The sequence below is a fragment of the Salmo salar genome, chromosome 08, assembly GCF_965601325.2.
Source record: "Salmo salar chromosome 08, fSalSal1, whole genome shotgun sequence".
NCBI lineage: Eukaryota > Metazoa > Chordata > Actinopteri > Salmoniformes > Salmonidae > Salmo > Salmo salar.
This window is the reverse complement of record NC_138298.1, coordinates 10,239,748-10,263,417: the sequence shown is the minus strand read 5'-3', so window position 1 is coordinate 10,263,417 and position 23,670 is coordinate 10,239,748. Positions and strand designations below refer to the sequence as shown.

At 43.1% G+C, this 23,670-nt stretch overlaps 1 protein-coding gene across 2 annotated transcripts in view; it reads left to right on the top strand.

Moving 5' to 3' along the window:
* Nucleotides 1-23,670, top strand: part of LOC106609963 (double C2-like domain-containing protein beta) — a 42,825-nt gene that overhangs the window by 13,343 nt on the left and 5,812 nt on the right. The window contains exons 5-9 of one of the 2 annotated variants that reach the window (XM_014209034.3): nucleotides 7,521-7,630; nucleotides 12,520-12,646; nucleotides 12,831-12,887; nucleotides 13,297-13,421; nucleotides 21,760-21,841. In XM_014209034.3, the coding sequence (XP_014064509.1) occupies nucleotides 7,521-7,630; nucleotides 12,520-12,646; nucleotides 12,831-12,887; nucleotides 13,297-13,421; nucleotides 21,760-21,841 (501 nt within the window). The remainder of the gene's footprint in view (nucleotides 1-7,520; nucleotides 7,631-12,519; nucleotides 12,647-12,830; nucleotides 12,888-13,296; nucleotides 13,422-21,759; nucleotides 21,842-23,670) is intronic. The other variant, XM_014209035.3, reaches the window with a different exon arrangement.

The window sequence follows — 23,670 nt, the reverse complement described above, 5'->3', positions numbered from 1 at the left end:
GCGCTGCCGCTGTTGTTAGCAAAAATACACACCACTTCCCCCCCAACCTTACCTGACACTGCCTTGCGGACTTGACGATGCATACAAAACCAGCTAGATGTATATTATCTGTAAACGGAACCGAATCGCATCGGTGAGATAGCCGTTCATTTGGCTACCTAATTTGCATATGGGCAGGCTATTACCGCTTTCTGGCGATTATCTGCAGATATATTATATTCAATCGTCACTGCAGGAACAATAGATAGTGGAGAGAGATACTCATTCTGTTCCAAAATATGATAAAAGAAAAGAGATTGAAGGTTAGTAAAGTGTCATGATACTTATTGCTATAGGCCGACTGATTTGATTAAAGCATCCAGTGGAAATTTTAGCACACAAATCCTGGTGGGGAAAACTCAACCAATTGTTTTTAAGATGCATGCCAGCAAAGCCACTACACAACACAACACTAAACAATACATTTAATGCGTTATAACAGTGACAAACAGTGCCCACGAACTGTTAGGGCCTACAGAAAGCTGTCCGTCAGCTGAACTTTCCTTTCAGCACCATGGAGTGAATCCTTACCACCTGGCGATCAGCGGGGCGTCGTCTGGCAGCGAAACAGTTCAGTCAGCCTTATTTACTGCTTTTTAAAAAACCATAGCTGATATGGCTGACTTGCTTAAGTAAATATGGCTACTACTGACTCCTTGTGGATTTGTGTAACTCTATAAGCATTCTCCTTCAATAATAACGAATGCCGACTTTTGAACCATACACAAACATTATTATATTTATGTTCTGTAAATTCATGTTTATTATCACACTTAGCTCTATGTATGAGCAAGTGCCTATTCGTTCAGCACTTTCAAACTGTAAGAGAAATTCAGATAGATGTTAGTTCAGATAAATTCCAGCAAGATGGTGAGGCCTTAACTTTAGTCTTCTTTGTCACCACAAACACACACAGAGAGAGAGAGAGATAGAGAGAGAGAAAGAAAGAGAGAGAAAACGACAGTATCTCAGCTGTTAGCATACCATTTGAAGTATTTTATTGTGTGGTCTTAAAAGTAAGGAAAATACAATCATGGGGCTCCACTTTTATAAACAATGTACTGACGCAAAGACAACGCATTGCACAAACAAAACAACCCTTGCAACAACCCTTGCAATATGAACTGGAATTACATGAACTTTTTGTTGAACAAAAGTATTTGAATGCGAAGATATTGTCACTGGCAAACATGGTTACAAACCATCACATAGTATGATGGTCTGGTATATAGAGAATACAGAGAACCACATAAGTGTATTATAAGTGTATTATAAGGCTACGCAAAGTAAGCAAAACAATGAAATGCATCATTCTAACATAGACTAAGATGATGAATAATATACCAATCCGATAGACCTGTACATGTATAAGCAATATAACAATGGAGACTATGGCGTAAGGGAATGATGAGCGGATAAGAGTCAAGCCGTAATTTCGATTAAGACATGAGTGAGCTGAGACGGATGATATGCCTATTCGTTCCACACTTTGGGAATGTACAGCGACAGAATTCAGAACATGGGCCATTCTTACAGTATTCTCCCTGTACACCAAGTCAGAACCGTAGGATAAATAACGGGGGAACATAAGCAGACAATGAAAGCTCTTACAATATTCGATGATGACATTTCTCTAAAACAGGCTATAGGCTACATGTGCACCACCAAGTCAGAACAGTAGGCTAAGTTCTGAGGTGGAGAGAGACCAAATTCTTAGGGTGAGATACATGGGCTACTAACAGCTTACTACACAACATACACTTACTTTTTTAGCTACAGTATACATACAGTATGTTCCTGGCGTACTACGTCACTTACACAGCAGCATTTTTAAAACCACTTTCCTGCAATTCTATATTGTTGTTTCTCAACGTGTTTACTTGACAGAACACAACATTTTTTCTTAGGTTTTGCCAAACAAACTAAATTGAAAGAGTAGACCAGATGTACAGTTGAAGTCTGAAGTTTACATACACCTTAGCCAAATACCTTTAAACTCAGTTTTTCACAATTCCTGACATTTAATCCAAGTAAAAATTCCCTGTCTTAGGTCAGTTAGGATCACCGCTTTATTTTAAGAATGTGACATTTCATAATAATAATAATAATAATAATAATAATAATCACATTCCCAGTGGCTCAGAAGTTTACATACACTCAATTAGTATTTGGTAGCATTGCCTTTAAATTGTTTAACTTGGGTTAAACGTTTCCGGTAGGCTTCCACAAGCTTCCCACAATAAGTTGGGGGAATTTTGGCCCATTCCTCCTGACAGAGCTCGTGTAACTGAGTCAGGTTTGTAGGCCTCCTTTTTTGCACACACTTTTTCACAAATTTTCTATAGGATTGAGGTCAGGGCCTTGTGATAGCCACTCCAATACCTTGACTTTGTTGTCCTTAAGCCATTTTGCCACATCCTTGTAAGTATGCTTGGGGTCATTGTCCATTTGTAAGACCCATTTGCGACCAAGCTTTAACTTCCTGACTGATGTCTTGAAATGTTGCTTCAATATATATACATCACTTTCCATCCTCATGAAGCCATCTATTTTGTGGAGTAGACCAGTCCCTCCTGCAGCAAAGCACCCCCACAACATGATGCTGCCACCCCCGTGCTTCACGGTTGGGATGGTGTTCATTTGCTTGCAAGTCTCCCCCTTTTTCCTCCAAACACAATGATGGTAATTATGGCCAAACAGTTCTATTTTTGTTTCATCAGACCAGAGGACATTTCTCCAAAAAGTACGATCTTTGTCCCCATGTGCAGTTGCAAACCGTAGTCTGGCTTTTTTATGGCGGTTTTGGAGCAGTGGCTTCTTCCTTGCTGAGCAGCCTTTCAGGTTATGTCGATATAGGACTCGTTTAACTGTGGATATGGAGACTTTGTACCTGTTCCCTTCAGGATCTTCACAAGGTCCTTTGCTGTTGTTCTGGGATTGATTTTGCACTTTCCGCACCAAACTACGTTCATCTCGAGAAGACAGAACGCTTCTCCTTCCTGAGCGGTATGATGGCTGCATGGTCCCATTGTGTTTATACTTGCGTACTATTGTTTGTACAGATGAACGTGGTACCTTCATGCGTTTGGAAATTGCTCCCAAGGATGAACCAGACTTGTGGAGGTCTACAATTTTTTTTCTCAGTTCTTGGCTGATTTCTTTTGATTTTCCCATGATGTCAAGCAAAGAGGCACTGAGTTTGAAGGTAGGCCTTAAAATACATCCACAGGTACACCTCCAATTGACTCAAATGATGTCAATTAGCCTATCAGAAGCTTCTAAAGCCATGACATCATTTTCTGGAATTTTCCAAGCTGTTTAAAGGCACAGTCAACTTAATGTATGTAAACTTCTGACCTACTGGAATTGTAATCTGTCTGTAAACAATTGTTGGAAAAATGACTTGTGTCATGCAGAAAGTGGATGTCTTAACCGACTTGCCAAAACTATAGTTTGTTAACAAGAAATTTGTGGAGTGGTTGAAAAACGAGTTTTAATGACTCCAACCTAAGTGTATGTAAACTTCCGACTTCAACTGTCGTTTTTGAGATGTAGTTTTTGCCACAATAAATTACACTGAAAGAGTAAACTAAACTAGTTTTTCTGACCAAATTACTAATCTACCACCTTCCCTCAAAGTCCGACGCACAGTGATTGACAGGTCTGAACCCCTACCAACTCTGTGACTCACAAACATCCTGCCCCCTCTCCTGACAGTTCCACCCACAGTGATTGATTGACAGGCCAAACTGTTAAAGGTCAATCCAAATTGACACATTGGTTTCCTTACCCTAAGTGTCCACAGCAGCTGAGCCAGTAAAATACATATTTGAAGAACAAACATAATTGTGGCAATTCATATCTTGCAGTAAAACTGTAAATGATTTTCATCTCAAGAGAAGACAGGTTTAAACCTGCAAAATTTTATTTTTTGGGCGACCCTACCAAATTCACATAGAATTTAGTTTGATCTGTCATTCTCATTGAACGCAAGTCTAAGAAGCAGTAAATATGTTCTATGTGCGCTATTTCTATGCTTCCTGTTCTTAAGTTTCCTTCTTGTGTCTTTTTACAACAGACTGAATTCATACACTTTCAGTCATTTTAATTGTAAATGAATGTCTTTCTATTCAATACCACAACTTATTTTCCAAACCTGGGAGTTAAAGTCATTAACATTTTGGGGGGCAGGTAGCCTAGTGGTTAGAGTGTTGGACAAGTAACCAAAAGGTTGCAAGATCAAACCCCTGAGCTGACAAGGTAAAAAATCTGCCATTCTGCCCTGAACAAGGCAGTTAACCCAGGCTGTCATTGAAAATAAGAATTTGTTTTTAACTGACTTATCTAGTTAAATAAATTTAGCTGTGGAGGCCACCAAAATAGAGCTTGTTCTGCAAATTTGTTTTTACCCTAGCCCGGGAACTCTCTGTCTCTCTATTTTTTCTATTTGGCTGGCTAGTCCATATACTTGGAAAAAACTGGGCTTTGGCTTTAGGGCTAAATGTAACTAGCTAGCTAATGTAGCACGTTGACACTCTACGTTGACTATTGAAAAGGAGTTGTTTTGGCACTTCGCTGGTTAATGTGACATTTCTCTGTGCTCAACAGCAATGTTTTGGTCCCATTTTACTGGCTTTGTTTAGATTTTGGAGTTGTTGTTTTTGTGAATGGTTGGGAGGTTTGGCAGCTGACACACAATCTTCTCAGGTTGATTGTTGCTGGCGGCCATCTTGGGTTTGGGTCAACATCAAAGTAAGTTGTGATAGCCGCATGGAGACAGAGCCAGACAGGTATTATAAACACAATGTCTGTGGTCGAACCCAAAAAATACAGCAAAAAAAGCCACCAGGTCTGCTTCTGTTAATTCCCCCCCTCCTCCTTTTGTTCCACACCATATTTCTCCATCCCGCCCTCCGTCCCATCTCTGTCACTATCTCTCTATCTCTATGTGACCCTCTATGACCTTGAAATAGCAACACAGTGCCAAGAGAAGGGCGGGAGGTAAAGGGGTGAGAGAAGGAGGGAACTAGGAGGGGGGAGATGGATGAGGGGAGGGCAGCAGCAGGTGGTTGTCATGGAAACAGCGCCGATTGTTACACTACTCACGTCAACAGGCGAGTGTAGATGGGGGGATATACGTCAGCACATACGTAAGTACCCACAAACCCCCGTTTGGTAAATATCAACCACATGAGTCTACGCCGCCGAGGAGTGGGGAGCACGTGAGTGTGAAACAGAGGATGACAGGCGGGCTGGCAGACAGGCAGGGAGGGACTCACGCGCATACACACCATCTTGCACACACAGAGGCACGAGCACACACTCTCCCTCTCCCCCTTTCTATTTTTTTTCTTACTTACACTCACACACACACACACACACACACACACACACACACACACACACACACACACACACACACACACACACACACACACACACACACAGAGAGAGAGAGTCTCCCACATAGATACCCACTCCTTCACACACCAGCTTCCACACATACAGGGGCACAAGCTGATTCCTCATACTAAAGGACCGCCGGACTCACATGGACAGAAACACCTGACTAAACACACCTCCACAGAAACACACACTCTCTCATGCACAAAAACAAAACACACACCATTACACACTCTCTCCTCCTCACACGCACTCACACATTTCACACATCACAGAGAGAGAGAGAGATGACGAGAGAGAGATAGAGAGGGAGAAAGAAAGACAGAGGGAGCGAGAGAGAGAGGACGGCAGAGACAGAAACCGAGAGAGAAAGTGAGAGAGAGGTGAAAAGATTGAGAAAGAGAGAGAGAGAGAGCAGTGAGAGTGGTTCTAGGTATCTTCCCGGGCTCAACGTTCTCATCTGCTCCCTGTCCTAATTGTGGCGCATGGAGAATGAGATTTCTGAGTCACAGTCTTAGCCAGTTGTGTGTGTGAGCTCGGGGAACAGGGGAGAGAGGGAAAGGAAGAGGGGGAGAGGGTCCATATAGACGGATGCGGAGAGAGGGAGAGGCTAAGAATGAAATATTTAGGGAAACATGTAACAGCATTGATGACGGGGGGAAAGGGGCAGGGGAGAGAAAGAGAGATGGAGCCAGGCAGGTGATTTTTTTTATGACACCATATGCTGTTTTGGACAGGATGTACCTGGGGGTGTCGATCGAAAAGAGGAGATGAGAAAGAAGGGGAAAAAGAGTGAAGGATGAGATGAAGCGAGGTAGGGAGGAATGAGGAAGAGAGAGACGGGGAGAGATTTGAGGAAGAAAGAGAGATAGAGAAAGGTTTAGAGAGAGAGAGAGAGAAGGATGGAGAGAGAGAGAGAGAGAGAGAGAGAGAGAGAGAGAGAGAGAGAGAGAGAGAGAGAGAGACAGAAGGATGGAGAGAGATAGGTAATTAGCTCCGGAGCACCAGAATGCCCCGGGGAGTCAGGATTTAGGCTCGCGCTTGAGCGGCTTGAGAGTATCCAGTTCTCCTCTCTCTTGGTGTGTTTGTGCACGTGTGTGTGTGTGTGTGTGTGTGTGTGTGCGTGCGTGCGTGCTTGCTTGCATGTGTGCGTGTGCATGTGTGTCCGTGTGTGTGTGTGTTTGTGTGTGTGTATGTGTGTGGGCACTGGGGGGATTCAAGACTGAGTAAGTGAGGAAGCGTGCCTGGTCTCGGCATCAAAACAAGAAACAGCCGTTGTGTAACCAAGAAAATAAATGAAATATGTAAAACAGCAGCACGTCCTGGAGGCAGCATATAATGGAAAATAGTAGCTAGAGCTGGCTAATGTAATAACCCTGCCTTCTCAATCATTCATGAAGGGGAAGTTAGCGTGGCATTATCGGACGCTAACGCTGGGCCTTTCTTCTTAGATTTTTCATGCTAATTGTGTTAGCGCGGGATAATTGACAGGTGTGGTGTGTTAGCGTTAGCGCAGTGCTTGTTTGCAGGTCTGGCCGGTAGTGGTGCTAGCGACAGGCTAGGGGAGACAGACAGACAGGTGACGCGGGGAAGCCTCACGTCCTCCTGTTCTCCTCTATAAAGTAGGTGAGCAGATGTCTACCATTTCCTGGGGGAAGGAGATAAATTAAGTTTCCTCTCTCTCTCGCTCTCTCTGTCTCTCTCTGTCCTTTGCTGTATCATCTCACTCTATCTATCACTTCCTCTCTTCATCCTACCCTCTCTGTGTGTCTCTCTCCCTTCCTAATTATTTCCCTCATATCTCTCTATCATCTCAACTCCCTGTTACTCCACCCCAATTGCCCTCTCCCTCTCCAACTTATTGCCTCACCTCTCTCTCTCTCTTATCTCTTCCCACCTGGCACTTTCTCAGTCCCCCATTTCTTTCCCCTATGCTCCCACACCCACTATTTTCTATACTTTTCATTTCTCTCTCATCTCTCCCTCTTTCAACAAATCCTTTCCCTCCCCCTTTTTGAACCTCCCTTCTCCCTTTCCATCTCTCATCCCTCTCTCCTTCTCACTTTCGTCCCCTGCAGGCGAACAAGCTCCGCACCAAAACACTGAAGAACACTCTGAACCCGGTGTGGAGCGAGACGCTGATGTACCACGGCATCACCGCTATCGACATGACCACCAAAACCCTCAGGTACTGAACTACAGAGATCTACAACTCCTATGTGTATGTTATACTGGCATATTTTATAAAACAACTTGCCAACGGTTCCCAGAGGGCCATCTGGCCAATTAATTATCCAGCGGACTGCCACACACACTGGCCAACTGTTCCATTAGCAGTCGTCGCGATAACCCACTCAGGTGTTGGCTCCCGTTCAGAGTCTCAGCCCCCTCATTCCTCAAGTGCTCTTGATACAGAGCGCTGAAGTGATGTAGGTCGAGCGCGGCAACTTTGTGCGTCTGTGTTTGTTTGTGTGTTTGGCGCCGTCATGATAATGCAGCAATGTAAAACCCATGCCTCAGGGATATACACAGACATAGGCACACACACACGCACACACACACACACACACACACACACACACACACACACACACACACACACACACACACACACACACACACACACACACACACACACACACACACACACACACACAATGCCTTCAGAAAGTATTCACACCCCTTGACTTTTTCCACTGTTTGTTGCGTTACAAAGTGGAATTAAAATGGATTTAAATGTCATTTTTTTGGCAACAATCTACACAAAATACTCTGTCAAAGTGGAAGAAAATTTCAAACATTTGTTAAAAAAATATATGAAATAAAAGCACTATTAAATCTGGATTACATAAGTATTCAACCCCCTGAGTCAATACATGTTAGAATCACCTTTGGCAGTGATTAAAGCAGTGAGTCTTTCTAGGTAAGCCTCTAAGAGCTTTGCCAACATGGATTGAACAATGTTTGCACATTAGTTTTTTTTTTATTCTTCAAGCTCTGTCAAGATGGTTGTTGATCCTTGCTAGACAGTCATTTTCAAGTCTTGCAGTCAACACTGTAACTTGGCCACTCAGGAACATTCAATGTCGTCTTGGTAAGCAACTCAAGTGTATATTTGGCCTTGTGTTCAAGGTTAATGTCCTGCTGAAAGGTGCATTTGTCTCTCAGTGTCTGGTGGAAAGCAGACTGAACCAGGTTTTCCTCTAGGATTTTGCCTGTGCTTAGCTCTATTCCATTTATTTTTATCACAAAAAAGTCCTCAGTCCTTGCCAATGACCAGCATACCCATAACATGATGCAGCCACCACCATGCTTGAAAATATGCAGAGTGGTACTCAGTGATGTATTGCGTTGGAATTTACCCAAACTTAACTCCATATTCAGGACATAAAGTTAATTTCTTTGCCATATTTTTTGCAGTTTTACTTCAGTGCCTTATTGCAAACACGATGCATGTTTTGGAATATTTTTATTCTGTACAGGCTTCCTTCTTTTCACTCTGTCATTTAGGTAAGTATTGTGGATTAACTACAATGTTGTTGATCCATCCTCAGTTTTCTCTTATCACAGCCATTAAACTCTGTAACTGTTTTAAAGTCACCATTGGTCTCATGTTGAAATCCTTGGGCCGTTTCCTTCCTTTCTGGCAACTGAGTTAGGAAGGACGCCTGTATCTTTGCAGTGACTGGGTGTATTGATACACCATCCAAAGTGTAATTAATAACTTCACCATGCTCAAAGGGATATTCAGCGTCTGCTTTAAAAAAATTACCCATCTACCAATAGATGCCCTTCTTTGCGAAGCATTGGAAAACCTCCCTGGTCTTTGTGGTTGAATCTGTGTTTGAAATTCACTGCTTGACTGACCTTACAGATAATTGTATGTGTGGAGTACAGAAAGGAAGTAGTCATTCAAAAATCATGTTAAACACTATTATTGCACACAGAGTGAGTCCATTAAATGTATTATGTGATTTGTGAAGCAAATTTATACTCCTGAACTTATTTAGGTTTGCCATAACAAAGTGGTTGATCACTTATTGACTCAAGACATTTCAACTTTTTATTTAGAATTCATTTGTAAAAAATGTCTAAAAACATAATTCCACTTTGACATTACGGGATATTGTGTGTAGGCCATTGACACACAATTTCCATTTAATCCATTTTAACACAGCAAGTTGTAGAAAAAGTCAAGGGATGTGAATACTTTCTGAAAGCACTGCACGCACACTTCTCACCCCTTATTCTAATGCATCCGGCCTGCAGTGTGCGCTGGACAGATATCCTCTGCCATGCAGTCAAGGGCAGACACAGGGCAGAGAAGCCATGTAGCGCCCCACAGACACACAGACACACACACACACACACACACACACACACACACACACACACACACACACACACACACACACACACACACACACACACACACACACACACACACACACACACACACACACTCCATCTCTTTGTAGATAAGGATTCAGGAAAGACCCTGAATGCCCGGGGAACCCACCAGACCTCCAGCCAAGGATACAGCTTCCAGACACAGGCCAGCACAGAAGCTAGGGAGAGTCGGGAAAGGGAGGACAGAACGGAAGATAGAGAGGGAGGGGTGCCAAGAAAGAGAGGATAAAATGTGGAAAAGAGGGGGATGCCAAGAAAGAGGGAAGAGAGAGCGGGATGCCAAGAAATAAGGGTATAGATGAGGACAGACAGGGGAAAGGAAAGGAGGAGAGGATAGAAGAGAGAATTGGGGTTCCAAGAAAGAGAGAGAGTTATATAGAAATAGATAGACAGTGGGGGAGTGGATGCAGAGCAAACTTTTAAAGACAGAAAAAATTGAGGGGAGAGAGTAATAACTGGGAATTTGGAATTAGCATAGCATAGGCAGTGGATGTGAATAGGGAATTGTAGCGTAGCCTTGGCAGTGGATGTGAATAGGGAATTGTAGTGTAGCAATATCTGGCTAAATTATTAGAGAACACTTGTAACTACACAATAAATATTTTCTATAACGGTTTGATGCACAGTGGATTTCACAGTTACAGACGTTTCAATTCAGACCTCCATCCAACATGTTCCTATCACTGAGGTCCTACTGTATCTCTCTACACTGAGTATACAAAACATTGCTATTTCCATGCCGTAGACTGACCAGGTGAATCCAGGTGAAAGCTATGGTCCCATATTGATGTTACTTGTTAAATCCACCTCAAATCAGTGTAGATGAAGGGGAGGAGACAGGTTAAAGAAGGATTTTTAAGCCTGGAGACAATTGAGACATGGATTATGTGTGTGTGTCATTCAGAGGGTGAATGGGCAAGACTAAATATTTAAGTGCTGTTGAATGGGGTATGGTAGTAGGTGCCAGACGCACCGGTTTGTGTCAATAACTGGAACGCTGCTGGGTTTTTCACACTCAACAGTTTCCTGTGTGTATCAAGAATGGTCCACCACCCAAAGGACATCCAGCCAACTTGACACAACTGGGGGACGCATTGGAGTCAACATGGGCCAGCATCCCTGTGGAACGCTTTCGACACCTTGTAGAGTCCATGCCTCGACGAAATAAGGTTGTTCTGAGAGCAAAAGGGGGTTATGTGGTCCAACAAACATCCCACCATCATTTAATATAGAATGACACATAAAATGGTTACTGATCCGTTATATAAAAATTGGTCAAATGCATGTTACTGCAACCCTGCGGTATGTCTCACACTGATAAAGATGCAGAGAACACGGTTTGGGTGAAATTGTGTGTGTGTGTGTGTGTGTGTGTGTGTGTGTGTGTGTGTGTGTGTGTGTGTGTGTGTGTGTGTGTGTGTGTGTGTGTGTGTGTGTGTGTGTGTGTGTGTGTGAGAGAGAGAGAGAGAGTAAACACGACTAGCATACCGCAGTTGTCATAGAGACATGAGCCAAACCTTAGGCCATTCTCAGTTCTTGAAACATCTCAAGTGCACTATAGAGGCACAAATGTACTCTCAATTTTGTTTTTCATATTTCTTCAACACAAGATTTGCCAAATGTAGGCTTACTCTACTACTCTCTTCACACTGAGGTTCCGAGCAGAGCTATTGTGCAACACACATGTCTGTCTGTCTGTCTGTCTGTCTGTCTGTCTGTCTGTCTGTCTGTCTGTCTGTCTGTCTGTCTGTCTGTCTGTCTGTCTGTCTGCTGTCAATGAGGACAGACAGACAGACAGACAGACAGACAGACAGACAGACAGACAGACAGACAGACAGACAGACAGACAGACAGACAGACAGACAGACAGACAGACAGACAGACAGACATGTACAGGACAGAGTATAGCTACAGTTAACTGACAAAATGAAGGAAACACCAACATATGGTGTCTTAATAGTGCGTTGGGGCTCCACGAGCCAGAACAGCTTCAATGCACCTTGCCATAGATTCTATAAGTGTCTGGAACTCTATTTCTATTATTATTATTATGGAACCTTTATTTAACTCAGTTAAGAACAAATTCTTATTTACAATGGCGGCCTAACCCGGCCAAACCCTAACCCGGGATGCAACACCATTATTTAATTGTAATTTTTTTATGGTGGTGGAAAATGTTGTCTCAGGTGACGCTCCAGAATCTCCCATAAGTGTTGGGTTGAGATCTGGTCACATGATCATGGCATATGGTTTATATCATTTTCATGCTCATCAAACCATTCAATGACCAGTCCTGCCCTGTGGATGGGGGCATTGTCATCCTATGGAGGCATGGCCATGGTAGCCTAAGCATGCTGGGATGTTTAATTGCTTAATTAACTCAGGAACCACACCTGTGTGGAAGCACCTGCTTTTAATATACTTTGTATCCCTCATTTACTCAAGTGTTTCCATTATTTAGGCAGTTACCTGTAGATCAGTGGGGCTTCTATTTGCAGCTTGGCGCAGCCCAGAGTTTACTGATAGACACTGATCAAAATGAGCGTACTCCTCACTGCTAGCTCTTGAGAGGACATGTATCTTTCTCACTTTCTGCGTGTGTATGTGTGTGTGTGTGGCATGCCTGTCTGTGTGTATCTGTGTGTGTGCCTGTGCGCGTGCGTGTAGGCTGTGTGTGTGCGACATGGACAGGCTCGGTCGTAACGAGTTTATCGGAGAGGTCCGGGTCGCCTTGAAGAAACTGAGCAAGGGCGAGAGCAAAAGATTCAAAATGGGTCTGGAGAGAATCACACAGGTATGTAGTGGATGTGTGCGTTTGTGTGCGTGTGTGCGTGTGTGTGTGTGTGTGTGTGTGTGTGTGTGTGTGTGTGTGTGTGTGTGTGTGTGTGTCGCGCGCGCGCGTGTATGTGTCAGTTCGTCAATGGGCTCTAATGATTTACAAGATGTGTATTGAAATCAACCTCCCTTCTCCCACTCAGAACAAAGACATGAACAAAGAAACCGTGGAGCAAGGAACACCTGTGGCTGAGGAAGAGGTACGAAGATGACCATCAGTGTCATAAATAGTAGAGATTGTCATATAGAGATAGTAGTGGCCGTAGCAGGAGTAGTAACAGTAGTTGTGCTACTACTAGTACTGTAGTAGTAGTAATAACAGTGGTGCCACGATGATAGCAGTAGTACTAATCCCAGGGTTATTGACAGTCCTGTGACTGATTTCCCAACATGCAATTGAATTAATCTTATTATTTTCATTCATTTTATAACTTATAATCATTTTAATTTGTAGTATGTTTTTAAATGCCTGTTTTGCATGTGTTGGTTTTAATTTGACATACATTATTTAAATCTGACATTTAATTGACATACATTAAGGGCACTATGAATAAAGTTGATTTTAAATTTGTAGTGGTGTCATGGCTAATTGTTTCCCCCCTCCCCCAGCGTGGTCGTATCCTGGTGTCGCTCTGCTACAGCCCAGAAAAGAGCTGTTTACTGGTTGGCATCGTACGCTGTGCCCACCTCGCCGCCATGGACTCCAATGGGTACTCTGACCCCTTCGTCAAGATGTAAGTCTTGAGACACACACACACACAAAGGACGGAATGATAATGTGATGATGGATGGAACGGATGGAGGAACGGATGGAGGAGAGGTTGTTGTTGCTGTCCCTTGTTGTTTCACATTACTTGTTGTTATACATTAGTAGGTCTTGTGGTGTCCTGTTGCTAGATGCCAGTCAGCAGTCATCCCTGTTGTGCCAGCTGGAACATATAGGGCAGCAACAAAGGCTCTCTAGCATTACCGCAAAAGTGGAAGAGACAAGTGGAAGGGGGAGAAAGTAAAGAACTTGTCTGTCGGCCCTGCATTAAAGACCAAAATTGGTTGAAGGAAATTGTGATGAATAAAAAAGTATACCAGTTTCATTCAAGGACCAAAAATGTACAGCTGTGCCACATAGATTGCAACATAGTTGGGAAGAGATTTTTGTTTTACCGTTTCCAAAAAACAGCGGCAGATTCAAAACGTAGAGTTTTTCAATTTAAATGATTATACAAAATTCTTGCAACCAATAGAATGTTGTATACAGTATATATATATTTTATACAGTATGTCACATTGACAGACTCTACCACAACCTTAGTGTATGAGTCATGACACATTAAAACTTTATTTATGCTCCGTACAAATTGACAGGGAGACTGACTGGCATAAATTAATACATGCAACATAAATAAATAATCAACGGCCATTACTCTCTGGAGTCTACACTGTCGCTAGTCAATGTTTCCCAATCTGGCCCTACAATACCCCCTCGACTGCATATTTTCTCTTCCAATTTTGGCAAGATAGCACACCTGATTCAACTAATCAGCTACTCGTTAAAGCCTTTGATTGGTTGAATCGGGGGTGCTGGATGTGCTAGTTCTGGGCTGCAACTAAAATGTGCAGTCGTGAAAGGTTTCCTAGGAGCACATTGGGAATCACTGCGGTGGCATTATGTAAGCTAGCGGATTCATTGTTATTCATATGGCAACCTGTACTGTACATATACTGTCGGCATCATGTCTTGACAGAGCATTCCGGCTGAGCCAGAGTCCCAAATGGCACCATATTTCCTATGGGCCATGGTCAAAAAGGTAGTGCACTAGGGAAATAGGATGCCATTTGGGACGCATTCTCGGCGTAAACGGCTAATCATTATTCATACACTTCACACCTGAATATGAAAATCCCCAACAGTCATTAGATTCAGTTTCTACTCCTACATGGTTTCATAAAAAAAACAAATGTCCTTTTTGCTATTTGCTTGTAGTGTTGATTTTGATGAGATGGTGCTCTAAAAGCATAATCTGTAACTTTCGATTGAAACAGAGTGGTATATCTACTTTAGATTTTTACAAAATGTCTTTGCTGCGAGTTGAGAACCAATGAAATCAGATTCCCTCCCGCTCTCAAAGGTTGCGCCATCTTCCCCTTCGTTTGAGGAAAGATTTTAAATTTTAAAAAATTGGCGTGTTAAAAAAAGAGTAACGTTAAAATACCTATCATGTTACACATTTAATAACGACAGAATGCATTTAAATCTTCACCCATAGTAAAAACCTTTGTAGGACTTAATACAAATATTTTAATGATAGGAACGGGGGAAAACACCAAAACACAGCAAAGACGTCATTCACGATAAGTAATAAAATAAAGACAGCACTTCTAAAAGCCTACTTCACACCATAGCCTGCTGAATTTGCAAGATAACTTTTCTTTCATTTAGATTTTGGCACAAATGTAAATGTGGCACTGACTCGCCCATGGATTGATGTTTTGGCGTTGTCTCAATGAAGAGTTTGGCGTTCGACTATTCACGTGCAGTTACAAATCTGCTAGCAGCTAGCTAGCTTCAGTTAGCTGAGTAGATTTAGCTTCCTTCGTAGTATACCCCTCTGATTCATAGTATAGGGCTCTGAGTTCACTTGTTTGTAAACTGGTGAGGAAGGGTGGGACTTGAATGGAAAGACTATACATCCAAGTGTGTAAATCAAAGACGAGATTGGACAACGGACAACGGTACAAATAATAAGAAATGTATAATCAAATGTATTTATAAAGGTATTTTTACATCAGCCGATGTCACAAAGTGCTGTACAGAAACCCAGCCTAAATCCCCAAACTGCAAGCAATGCAGATATAGAAGCACGGTGGCTAGGAAAAACTACATAGAAAGGCAGGAACCTAGGAAGAAACCTAGAGAGGAACCAGGCTCTGAGGGGTGGCCAGTCCTCTTCTGGCTGTGCCGGGTGGAGATTATAACAGTACATGGCCATTAAGGCCAAATTGTTCTTCAAGATGTTCAGGGTCAAATAATAATAATCACAGTAGAGGGTGCAACAGGTCAGTACCTCAGGAGTAAATGTCAGTTGGCTTTTCAAAGCCAAGCATTGAGAGGTAGAGAGGTAGAGAGAGAGAGAGACGCGCATGCATTGGAGTGATATAGATATGTTTAACGCATCACCAACCCATATGAGAGATTGAGCTTCTGGTATCATATCGAATCATACACAATACCTGTGACTGTACAGTATCTCGGAAGTCAGTGGTCTTAAGGATGGAGAGAAGATGTTAGTCGAGAGGAAAATAGGTTTATAAATGACGACGTATATCCTCATTCTCATTGATGACTCCCTCCTCTACACTCCTCCCCCATTCCTATTGAAATGTAGGAAAATAGGTAGGAAGTAGGAACTCAATCTAAAGACCAAAAGATGGAGAGAAGAGGTTAGTCAACGGGGCAAAAAAGAGGTCTATCCCTAACTACATATACTCTCATTCTCATTCATGACTCCCTGAAACTCGTTCTACTCCTCCAACTTCGCCATTGAGATCATTGAGCTGTGAATCGAAGGCTATAATCACACAAAGATACGAAGCAGAGAAGCAGTAAGCAGACCCGTGGGGGGGGAAAAAAGAGCTGTTTTTTCTTCTTTTTTTTCTCCCTTTCCTCGTTTTTCTCCACTTTTTGCTGTTCATTGATTTGTTCCTGTTCTTTGGAGCCAGAGCTGGGTGTCTTATCTGCCTCTATTTTGATGTACGGCGCGATAGAGTCCTGGAGTCAAGAGATTGTCTCTGTTTTTCTATTTTAATCTCTTTTTTTTAATCTGTGACATGCAGTATCTGTTGTTTAGTATGTCAGATCTGCGTTCAAGGAGCTCTCTTATTTTACAGTCACAAATCATACTTTAGGCACTCTCTTATTTGAGAGTTTCTCATATTTTGCTGTCTTTGATGTGCAGTTCAGCATCTGAGTTATGTTCAAGGCACTTTCTTATTTTACAGTCACAAATCCAATTATTTGTCTACGACATCCACACAATGTGATTAAGTAGGCTTCTGTCTGAGTTGCGTTCAAGTCTCTTTTCTCTTAGTTCCTCATCTTTTCTGTCTTTTCTGTCTTTTCAGGAGCGAGGTCTGTATCTGAGCTGCGTTCGACCCTCTCGCTCTCTCTTCTTGTACCGCTCCCTTTTGAATTTTCTTTGCCATACACTGCCTGTTATATAGTAGCCTATGTCTGAGCTGCGTTCGAGACAGTGTCTCTTCTTTCACAGTCTCCAATCTCTTTGAAATTCACCACCTGCTTTTTTAGTTAGTAGCCTATTATGTCTGAGCTGCGTTTGAGACACCGTCTCTCTTCTCGTACAGTGGGGAGTTGTTCTGTGTGTTTGTTTGAAGTGTGTTCAGTCAAGCTAGTCGGTAGAATCAGAAGCAGCGGAGTGTTGCAACTGCGGCTGCTGGTGTATTGCCTCAGAGCGAGGAGTCCTGTTAATCCTGTCTGTGATCTTTTGTTGTTCCTCAAAGAGAGTAACTATTTGCCTGTACTGTTTGTGATGGTGGTTTAAAGACATACACTGTAAGTCTGTAAGGGAAAGACAGTGCTCAAAACTGAGTGGTGGTGCAGCTGAAATGTAAGGTTTACATGAGTGGAAAAAGGCACAGCTCTTGCTCTTCAAGTGATAAAATATGTTTATTTCGGTTAAAAGCATTGACGTTTCATCGTCATAAGACTGGTGAGTCATCATTTTCCCCTCATGGCGGTCTGTAACTTCTACAGTTATAAGTGCTGCCCCTGCACTTGCTTGCAAACTGTGACCCTGACTCCTTGGCTGTATTTGAGAGTATCATTCTAGATCTACTGACTGATCTACAAATTACAGATAGAGTAGTTATTTAGGAGGCAAGGGTGATTTGTAGATCAGTCAGTCTGCTCAGTGAGTCAGTGATCAGCGACTGAGCAGAATTTATGCTCTGAAACACAGCCAAGGTGTGCAGCCCAATTGGCATCCTATTCCCTAAACAGTGCACTACATTTGCCTAGAGCCCTATGGGACGCCCAAATTACGCCCTATTCCCTATTTAGTGCACTACTTTTCACCAGGGCCCATATGGCTCGGGGAAAAGTAGTGCTTTAGGAAATAGAGTGCTATTTGGGATGCGGCCTGTGTGATTCTTACCTGTCAGACTTATTCTCACTGTCTGTAGGAGAGTAACTGCAGTGCGTGTGGATGCCACCATCTCTCTCTCTCACTCTGTCTCAGTGTGTGTGTCGCTGAACCTACTTTTATAGCAGCTAAGATCCGCTATGCCCCTGGCATCCCAGAATGCATTGCTTCGTACACACCTGCACAGCAGTAGTTGGCTGCTGGTCAGGGACTTAGAGTGTGTGTATGCACACGTGCATGTGTGTGGGTGCATCTTTGTCTGTGCGCGTGCATGTGATATCAACACGTATAGATATAGCCTACAGTACACTAAGCTGGAAGTTGATTTGTGTGCTGTCTGCAGTTTCACATACCCCAGCAGAAAACGTGTTAAGAGATTAAATAGGGCTCAGTTTTGGGCTCACATGAACTTACACATTGGCCGCATCCCAAATGGCACTCCATTCCCTGTTTAGTGAACTACTTTTGACCAGGGCCCATAGGGTAAACTTTACAGAGAACAGGGTGCCATTTGGGACACAGCATAACTTATGTCTGGGGGTCTCCAACTCTGGTCCTGGAAAGCTATTGGGTGTGCAAGCTTTTGCTCCAACCCAGCACTAACACCTCTAACATGAGGAAAGAGAACAACAACAGACAGAGCGTGATCAAAATGGTCAATGCATGACATTATTTCAGAGCCGTTTTAGAGGGGAGGGAGACAAAAAATATATATATATGCTAATCATCGATGAGCAAGTCAAAAGCTGGAGCCAAGAGCAAGACAAATGGGTTCCCAGAGTTCCTGAGTCAGACTCTTAATAACCTTCTCATTACAAATGTCCCGGGGCTTTCAACCCGAGCCAAAAAAAGACGGGGCAGAGCTGTGTGAAACAAGGATGTCAGTTTCAAACAATCAACGTTGACTCCAAAACACATTCCTTACCCCAGGATACTTCAACTGTTGACTATCCGGGAGAATGAAGAAAAAGGAGCACTCTGTTGCTGGGTAAATCTGAATGATTTATTGGTGGGAGAACCAACCACCTTTCGGCATGAATTGCATTTGTCAGAGCCTTAAGTAGGAAGAATGTGGAAGGCACCTACATACCCTCGCAGGGGAGGGTCCCACTCATGTCAATCAAGCATGTCAGTAATGTCAATAGTAGCAACCACACAGATTATTTAAACAAGAGTATGATCATCATTGACTGTTTGAAAAAAATAAATGCTGGGCCAGAACAAAAGCCTGCACACCCAGTAGCTCATCCAAGATTTGATGGATGATCTTGGACTAGGAGATTCCTCACTCTTATAATAACCATAGAGATACATTATGTTGTACTTAATTCTATGCCGTTGAACTTCTCATTACAAATGTCCAGGGGGCCTTTTCCTATCCTTTCCGAGATATGATTGGCTCGTATGGTTTGAGCCGCCTACTACTGGACTTTACAAATCACTTAAGCATATTTCAAAATCCCAATCATCCACACAACCCCTTCGGCATTGTTTAGAACGACCAAGAGGCTATTCCATCACTTTGTAATGAACACGAGGGGAGACAGAGTGCTGGTTTCAAGCGCAGGACGCAGCAGGTGTTTATTGTAAAGGACCACAGGAGGAGGCAGGTAGCTGGGTCCAGGGGCAGGCAGAAGGTCATACACAGGAGGAGGCAGGTAGCTGGGTCCAGGGCCAGGCAGAAGGTCATACACAGGGGGTCCAAAAAGGCAACAGTACAGGCAGGAGAAAGGCTAGTAACGTTGTCTGGGAGATCAGGCAATAGGTTGATAACAGGAACTCTGAAGTCCAGGCAGAGAATAGGCAAAAACTATCATACACGGGAGGATTAAATTACAGGAAAACCAGCACTCCAAATAGAAGTGTGTCACAAAACAAACAATACCTCACAATGATGGGGTGCAAAGAACTGAACTAAATAGTGTGCGATAATGACATACAGGTGTTTTAACAGGTGATCAGAATTCAGGTGATTGGGATCTGGAGAGTGAGCTGCGTTCAGGGGATCTACGTGTTTGAGAGTGAGAGTTGGAAGCAGACGTTACAGTCTTGCAGACCACTATTGACCTCTAGGTCAGTTGCTCTTGGTGGGTTGCCTGCCTTTCCTCTGTTTTCCTCTCTTCTCGGATACAGATCAACTGAAATATCAGAGCAACGTTCCATCAACATTTTAAAGACCAATATAAGCCTCTCCAGTAGTGTTGGTGTGTTGCCTACTTGCCGTTCCTCTATTTTCCTCTCTCTGTTAATGCAGATGATAATTGCTTCAAACCAGACGCCATAAAGAGACATGATATAGTTGAAACAAGGATGTCCGTTTTTCTGTATCCCGAATGGCAGTCCATTCCCTATATAGTGCACTACTTTCGACCATGGCCTGTAGGGTTCTGTTCAAAGGAAGTACACTAACTAGGGGTTAGGGTGCTCTTTGGGATGCAAACCCTGTTCCTCTGGTGCTGAGTAAGCAAACTGTCATCTTAGTCTGTGTTGAGTTGATGTGTGAGCCGCTGAACTGGGCAGTTAGTTTTGCTCCTCTCTATCCTCGCTCTCCCCTCTCCCCGCTGTCCAACTGTCACTCTGTTTCTCTATCCTCTGTCTCTGTGTGAAATTGGCTGTTTTTTTTTTTACTCTTTCACTCTGGTTTGCTCTCATTCGCTCTCTCTCTCTGTCTATCTCTGTCACTCCTTTTTTCTCTGTCTTCTTTCTCTGTGTGAAATTGGCAGTTTTTGTCATTATTTCACTCTTGTCTCTCTCCCTCCATCCCTCTCTCTGTCTTCATTTTTCTCCTAGCTTAAATTTTCTCTAATCCAATTTCTTTCACTGGGTTGGTTGAGGACTCTCTTTCTCTATCTCAATCAATCAAATTCAAATTTGTTTTATAAATCCCTTTTTACATCAGCAGCTATCACAAAGTGCTTATACCCAGCCTAAAACCCCTAAAGAGCAAGCAATGCAGATGTAGAAGCACAGTGGCTGGGAAAAACTCACCAGAAAAGGCAGGAACCTAAGAAGCAACCTAGAGAGGAACCGGGCTCCAAGGGGTGGCCAGTCCTCTTCCATCTTTCTATCTATTTCTTTCTCTAAACATCCCACTCTCCAACTTCTCAAACAAACCAAGTTTGTTTCTTTCTTTCACTGGGTTGGTTGAGAACTCTCTCATACTGGATCTTTCTTTCTCTCTCTCATCCCTCTCTCCCTCTCTCCTGTGTTGTTGTTGTGTACAAACCCCAACCCTAGCGGCACATCTATTAGCTTGTCAGCGAGTACGTGTTAATGACGTTGGGCTGAAGGTGGGGGCGTTGGGGAGTAAGATATCTCTCCCCCGCTAGAACATCTTGACTTCTCCACCTGAATTTATGCTGATGACTCCTCCAATAAAAACCAATGGCCTTCTGGGAAGCCGTCTGTCCCGCTCTTGGCTTGAGCTTTTGAGTCTCTGACTCTCTCATCACCGATTTCTCTCGCCTTCTCCCCCAAAAAATGAAATGAATGTTTTTTTTCCTCTTTTTTTCTTTCACGCTTTGAGAATTTTGCTAACCCTCTGTCTCTCTCTGTTCTATTTTCCTCCCTCGTTCCAGTGGGGTTTAATGTCACGCCGTGGCGGAAGACAAAATGCCATATAATTGGCTTTGATGTTTCAGAAGTAATAAAAGACCTGTATAAAAGACCTGAATCAGAAAAATAGGGGAAATGCGGCATTTTCAGTGGTCATGCTGTCAACTGTCTAATTAAGATTCCCTCTTTTTCTCATTCTCCTGCTCTCCCTTCATATCTCTCTCTTCCTCTCCCTCTCAATCTCGCTTTCGCTTGCTCTCTTTCTCATCTGTGTTCTCCCTTGCCCTCTAACTCTCTCTACCTATGCCTCATTCTCTTTCACTCTCTATCTCCCTCGCTCTTTTCTCCCCCTCTCTCTCAGTGTGCTGCAGCCTGATATGGGGAAAAAGTCCAAGTACAAAACCACAGTGAAGAAGAAAACTCTCAATCCCGAGTTTAATGAGGTCCTTCCACCCGCTCCGAGCACCACAATACACTCTCCCTAATACATAAACCAATATCTGTCATTTTTCCAATAAACACATACAGATGTAGGATCTTAATTTGAGCAGTTTGCTACAGCAGGAAAATAATCCTGCAGCAACAAGACATTTTAGTTATTATGTGGATTATAATTAATGAACATTTTTGTATGGGTTGATACATTGCTTGTAATGGGAAATAAATTCCGAAATGTAAAAGTGGAAATCAAGTTTTTAGAAGCTTTTTTAAAAAAAAAAGTCAAATACATTACAAGTTTGCATTTCCTGCTGTGCAGGAAAATCCTCAGCAACAGAAGGGTGATAAAATTAAGATCCAACATCTGTATCTGGCAACCCATTTCTCTGACTCACATTCGGCAACCAGATGTGCAAAATACATAATATATCATATTAACGCTGTTTGTTGAATTGTATGCCCTTGGATGTGACGGATATCTATAGCCTACCCTTTCTCATGCATTTGTGAAAGGATATTGTCCCATGCATTTAATGCCATAATTTAATTCCAATACTGTATACAGTATGTGCCATAATTTGAATACATTTTCCATCTCCTTCAATACTGCTAAGGATCAAACCCTTATTTTCAATTTCCGCCTAAAATGACATTCCCAAATCTAACTGCCGGTAGCTCAGGACCTGAAGCAAGGATATACATATTCGTGATACCATTTGAAAGGAAACACTTTGAAGTTTGTGGAAATGTGTAATTAATGTAGGAGAATATAACACATTAGATCTTGTGAAAGATAATACAATCAATCAATCAAATTTATTTATAAAGCCCTTCTTACATCAGCTGATGTCACAAAGTGCTGTACAGAAACCCAACCTAAAACCCCAAACAGCAAGCAATGCAGGTGTAGAAGCATGGTGGCTAGGAAAAACTCCCTAGAAAGGCCGCAACCTAGGAAGAAACCTAGAGAGGAACCAGGCTATGAGGGGTGTGGCTAGTCCTCTTCTGGCTGTGCTGGGTGGAGATTATAACAGAACATGGCCAAGATGTTCAAATGTTCATAGATGACCAGCAGGGTCAAATAATAATAATCACAGTGGCTGTCGAGGGGGCAACAGGTCAGCACCTCAGGAGTAAATGTCAGTTGGCTTTTCATAGCCGATCATTCAGAGTATCTCTACCGCACCTGCTGTCTCTAGAGAGTTGAAAACAGCAGGTCTGGGACAAGGTAGCACGTCCGGTGAACAGGTCAGGGTTCCATAGACGCAGGCAGAACAGTTGAAACTGGATCAGCAGCACGACCAGGTGGACTGGGGACAGCAAGGAGTCATCAGGCCAGGTAGTCCTGAGACATGGTCCTAGGGCTCAGGTCCTCCAAGAGAGAGAGAGAAAAAGAGAGAGAGAATTAGAGAGAGTATACTTAAAGTCACACAGGACACCGGATAAGACAGGAGAAATACTCCAGATATAAGAGACTGACCCTAGCCCCTCGACACAAACTATTGCAGCATAAATACTGGAGGCTGAGATAGGAGGGGTCGTGAGACACTGTGGCCCCTTCCGACGATACCCTCGGACAGGGCCAAACAGGCAGGATATAACTCAGCCCACTTTGGCAAAGCACAGGCCCCACACCACTAGACGGACATCTTCAACCACCAACCTACTATCCTGAGACAAGGCTGAGTATAGCCCACGAAGATCTCCCCCACAGCACGAACCCAAGGGGGGGCGCCAACCCGGACAAGAAGATCACGTCAGTGACTCGACCCACTCAAGTGACACACCCCTCCTAGGGACGACATGGAAGTTGTCGAGGGTGCAAGAGAAAGAC